This window comes from Pecten maximus, chromosome 14 (assembly GCF_902652985.1).
Source record: "Pecten maximus chromosome 14, xPecMax1.1, whole genome shotgun sequence".
NCBI classification, from domain to species: domain Eukaryota; kingdom Metazoa; phylum Mollusca; class Bivalvia; order Pectinida; family Pectinidae; genus Pecten; species Pecten maximus.
This window is the reverse complement of record NC_047028.1, coordinates 381332-387025: the sequence shown is the minus strand read 5'-3', so window position 1 is coordinate 387025 and position 5694 is coordinate 381332. Positions and strand designations below refer to the sequence as shown.

Here is a 5694-nt window from a genome sequence, read left to right as displayed (position 1 = left end):
TGGAACATTGCGAAATCCTTTCATTTCACCAATAGGTACTTTGACCATGTGTTGTTATTAAATATTTATATTTAAGGATTGATTGTCAATTTTGTTGCTTGCATGGACTGATGAAGGGAAGTGAACCTCGTGCAAATGAAGTGAACTGCAAAGCAGTTCATGTACCATTTGCACGAGGTTCACTTCCCTCCATCAGTCCATGCAAGCAACAAAATTGACAATCAATCCTTATATTTACGTTAACCAAATTAAAAACTTCGCCACCAGATTGCAAAATTCGGTCGAAACAGTGTGACGTAAGTGTGTCACTTTGTAACATTGTTATACTTATCGTACATGTGTGCACAGTAGTCGAACAGCAGACAGTCAGCTATTCTCGTCGCCAAGGCAACACAAAATATAGTCCCATACACGTTTTGATTATTTCGATGTTGATACACATAAATACGATATTTTCAAGATAAAATATTCATTTATAACAAATATTTATGATATTGTGTAATAAAAACTTAGCAATACCCATATAAATACGAATTTAAAGTGCAGTGTTGACAGTATAGTATGTGCGTGATTTGGTCTCTCGAGACACAGGGACTCGGTTAAAAATTGAGCACAAGGTTAATGTGACGACAGTTCAGTGAAATATCACAACATTGAAAGACATTGTTTATATACTCTCTAAAGCCTTGGAAACAAGTCGATTTTGTAAGGTTTTATTTGAATGAATGTTGGATTTTTAGTCTTTCGATTATTTATAGATGACATAATATACAGAATGTATGTTACTCAAAATTTAACGCCGAACCCCTGTGACCGTATGTGATGCAGTCTAATAGCCGGGATATTCAGAGCTCGAAAAAAAAGTGTAACAATGTGGATTTTAGTCGCAGGTTAGCTGATGATGTACATGGTGTTCTTGAAATATTGGATTTCATTGTCGCACTGGCGTTTTGGGATGTAAATTCTGAGCAGATCCGGGTATTATCGGACAGTCCCGGCTGCTTCTTCGTGTCTCGACCACAGCGTTATTTCTCGTCAGGTGTTAACCGTGCTCTCCTCTAATGCTATCCTTCTACTTCATTTATTTCGTGTACTCTCGGGAGGTTACATAGTATTATCATAGATACATGTAATACAAAAGCAGAATCCGGAAAGGGGTACCATCGGACAGATTTGGGTATTATCGGACGGGGTTCTGGGGTGGTATCGGACATGTAGGGGAGTATCGGACACTAATTAATTTCATTAACAAAATTTTAGCAAACTAATCCAACAAAGAAATATCAGCTTAAAAATAAAGAAATAAAGAGTAACGGAGGCGGTCATCGACAGTTAAGCGTCAGTTGTTGGCGAATCACGGGAGAAATCATTGTTTTTGTTACGTTTAATAACATGCATGGGCAGTAGGACCTACTCGACAAGCGGAAAAAATAGTTATCGACAGCGTAATCAATATGTTGATATTTTTTTTATCAAAACCTTCATCAAACATACAATTATTCTGAAGTGTGTTCTTATCTATACTTAAAAATTGATGCAAAGTAATTTGGGCCAAGTAATCCCCCCCCCCCCCCCCCCCCCCCCCTTTTTGTACACGCATGCGCAAAACAGTCACCATTACAGAGCACTGAGATCGTAGAGCAGACGATCACATTGGTTGATGCGATTAAGTGGCTAACATTTGAACAGTATGAATGCAATGACATATACAATAGAAACTCAAACAGGAGAACATAACGTTTCAGAAGAGGAGAACATAATGAAAACGGTCAGGTTGACATGTAAGTTGTTTTACTACTAAATCGATAATTGAATTCTACAGGTGCCCGTCGTCGCGTTGAATTTACAGGTCCTGATCAGAACATGTTTGTAAACTTTAAAAAACCTCTTCCAATGCTTTAATTGTAGTGTTTTGTACTGTTTGTAAGCTAAAAAAATATCTTAGTCATACTTAAGTTCTATTCAATTTTAATTGCTCCTCATCAGAAATTTTGAAACTGTATTAAAATTATTTCATAATGTATGTACAGTACACATTATACAGATTTGTAAGGATACACACATTTATAGATATTGTTAGTTTTCACTCATAACTCGTTTTGAATTTTTTCAACATAAACAATCACCATTATTTTTGTAATTTGATGTTATTACATGTATATATACATTATTTCATCAATATCATCAGTAACGAAAAACGACGGCTGTCAGTTTTTCAACATGTGTCCCAAATAAAACTGGACATATTACTGTTTCTAAATAAAGAGTGAATGAATACATTAAAGATTTCAGATTATAATACAATTTTTTTTACTATGCTTTTTTCACTTTGAGTTTTTTGCTTTCTTTCAACTCTTTGACCTCTGCCCGTCTCTTTTCTCGTTGAAGCTTTCTGTCTTCCTTTGCTTGCTCCTGTCTATCCTTTGCCTCCTTTTCAGCTCTTTTGTTTAAATATATCTCGTCTGCAGTCAGCAGTCTATGGCTTGTTATTTTCTTTTTGTTTGCAGGCTTGCTTGCTGCGTTTGCTGCACTTGCCGGAAGTTTGAAGATGTTTTCAATTTCTGTGTTCCATGATGGCAACACGCTGGAAACTGACACTGGGTCGGCCGCTGGTGTTTCGAAAACACTCAACTGTCCAGTTGTGATGAGTTGTAATAAGGCACTCGCGTCCTCGATATCCACAATACCATCTTGCCCAGCAGTGGCGACTACTGACCCTTCAAACATGTTACAGATGGTAGATGGCGATTGGGACAACCCATCACCAGAAGGCGTTGAAGGTGCAGATAATGGGGATGTAAGCGCTAAAGGTGCAGATAGTGGTGATGTAAGCGCAGAAGGCGCTAGAGGCGCGGACAGAGAAGATATTGGCTGAGAAGGCAAAGACAGGTGAGATATGGCCTCAGGAGGTGCTTGAGACACAGACAGATGATCGTCAGATACCGGTATGACCACAAAAGTCGCTGGGGGTGCAGACAGATGAGATATAGTCTCGGAAGGCACAGAGGGCGCAGACGGATGAGATATAGTCTCGGAAGGCACAGAGGGCGCAGACGGATGAGATATAGTCTCGGAAGGCACAGAGGGCGCAGACGGATGAGATCCTCTCTCAGAAGCCGTTGGGTGAGCGGACGGTTGCAATCCATCAACGGAAGTTGCGGGTATAGCGGACATATTGTCGAACGGGAAAGATGGAGCAAAGGCTGATTGAGCGATTCTCTCGGCGTTGAAAGGATGAATCCCACAAACCTCAAAACCCTTTGTAATGTTATCTTTATTGACAGTTTTTATGTATGCGTTTTTGAAAAGCCTGGGCCATTCCCACTTGGTCACCATGTTGTTAGGAGAGAGGCTCATAAAATCTGTACATTGCCGATTGTACTCGCGCTGAAAGGGTCCAAAGACAGTTTTATCAAGCGGATTTAAATACTGTGTTGTGTGGGGTGGAAGGGCAAATAGATTTATATTGTTCTGTCTGGCAGCTTCTATGAGACCTAGAGTTTCGTGGGAGCTATGGCTGTCTAGGATGATCAGCTGAGGCCTCTCTGGTCCGCAATGTTTTAAGAAATGGTTCTCGAACCATTGAACACCCAAAACATCCTCCATCCATGCCTTTTTCTGGTACGTAAATTTCGTGCCATTTGGACTCTCTGATACATTATAAGCTCGTAAGGCTTTTTCTGTCAGACCCTTCACTATTACCAAAGGTGGTATGTCTTCTCCCGCTGCGTTTATGCACGCAAGCACCGTCACCCCATCCCGACAATTCCCCACTCCCCCTGGAACATTCCTCTGTCCTAACTCTGCGAGGACTTTTGAAGGCTTGTGAGTTAAAGACACATTGGTCTCATCTATGTTCCAGATAGCTTTTGGTTTTTGATGTAGGTTAAGAGATATTAGGGTTTGATTTAACGAATGGAAGTACTTCCTCGTCACCTCTAGATTTAGCATGCGCGCTCTCACATTGTTAAGAGGAGTTGGTGAACGAAGGGACACGTCGGGATGCCTCTTTGAAAAACCTTCAAGCCAGTCATTCCCCGGTACACCATTTCTAAATGGCGACTTGAGTTTCATGGCTGTGACGAGCCGAGCCATTTTTAAACATAATTGGCTCCTAGTGATGCCGAAGCCCATCCGGCCTGCGATCTTAATTTTCTCCGCGACCTCGTTCTCGACCTCCAGTGGGAAAAAGGGACGCTTCCCTGGGCTTGAACCCTCCTCTACCCGACCGGACAAACGATCTCCCAAAGTTGACTTTGGTACCCCAAATGTTATAGCTGCCTGTCGTATAGATAAGTCATGAGCTTTAACAGCGGTGACAGCTTTGTCCATTGACATATGATCATATTGGACCCGGATTCCCTTTCCTTTACGTGGCATTGTCTTTGATCTATATTGCGAAAAAAAAAACTTATTAATCGAAATTTAAAACCATGAAAAAATCAGACAAAAATCTGCCTCTACTTTCACGAACTTTCCTCATATATAATATATTAATTTAAAAAATGTTTGTAAAGCTTTTGCCAGTTTAAAATGAACCAAAGGCAAAATCTAATATTTTTATGCTTGATACTAGTTTATTATGTCATCTGCTGATTTCAATGCGTGTCCAAAACTACTAAATGCTGCATTTTCTTTTTGACTTGAGCAAGTCCCTTATGTATAAAGAACAAACATGTATATTTTACTCAATTGTTTTATATGGTTGTACCAACATTGTGTGTTTTATTTGTATGTTGAAAAATGGTAGATGCAGTCTTAAATAAAGTTTGAATGCCTTTTCCAGTGATTCAATTGTAATATTTTGTAATTTGTGCAAGCTAACAGGGCTTAGCAATAATTCTGCTTCTTTTGATAGACAAGCAATGTAGACGCCTACATTGTCATAATTGTTACTACTGACTATGTATGCAGTTTCAATATGTGGGTTAGTCCTGTTTTGAACAGACATGGAGTCCAGCAATGTCAAATGAATTGCTATATGGAGTGTCCGATGAACCCCTAAAACAAATTTGACTTCAATTTTGTATTAGGGGTTTATCGGACACTTTTTAAATGGATATTTCTTGCTTTTTATGATCATTTATTACAAATGTTATATGAATATAGATTAAATTGAGTTACATATATCTGTTTGACTGTAAATTGTATCAGTGTGACCGTTACGACATAAGGACTTTGATAGTTTGACTTACGTCGTGTGTCAGTAGCAGACGCTCTTTTCTGTGCAGGAAACGGAAGTAGAACCCGAATGCGTATCGATACTCCTCGGGAATTATTAGGACACGAACATGTATTCATTGTCGGTGAATACGGGTCTGTCAACGGGTGGGAAAGAAACAAAGGCACGCTGCATACAAAACCCGAACGGCAACTACCGCCGATGAAATAAGTATTGGATGATACAAAATAGTGTCCGATGAACCCCGGGTGTCCGATAATACCCGGATCTACTCTAATAGTAAGTAAAGAAACATTGATTTGAAAATTGGCGGTATTCGACGGCCGGAAACTTGTGTCTCCCATATGTTTAGATTGAGTCAAATTACGACAATAATGTGTCCCTGTTCTCGATATAGCATACTGCTGCTACCAGGATGTTTTGTGTTGTTAAATAGTGTTAAAATCGAGGTGTATTTTCGGTGACCACTGAAATGGTATCAAGCATGGCATTCGAGATACAGCTAACGTTAG

At 39.7% G+C, this 5694-nt stretch overlaps 1 protein-coding gene across 1 annotated transcript; it reads right to left on the bottom strand.

The window, feature by feature from the left end:
- Positions 1 to 2313: 2313 nt before the first annotated feature.
- LOC117342574 lies at positions 2314 to 4684 on the bottom strand. Its single transcript, XM_033904766.1, has one exon. It carries the CDS (start codon positions 4378 to 4380, stop codon positions 2314 to 2316), a length of 2067 nt encoding a protein of 688 aa, XP_033760657.1. The 5' UTR covers positions 4381 to 4684.
- Between the last annotated feature and the right edge of the window lie 1010 nt (positions 4685 to 5694).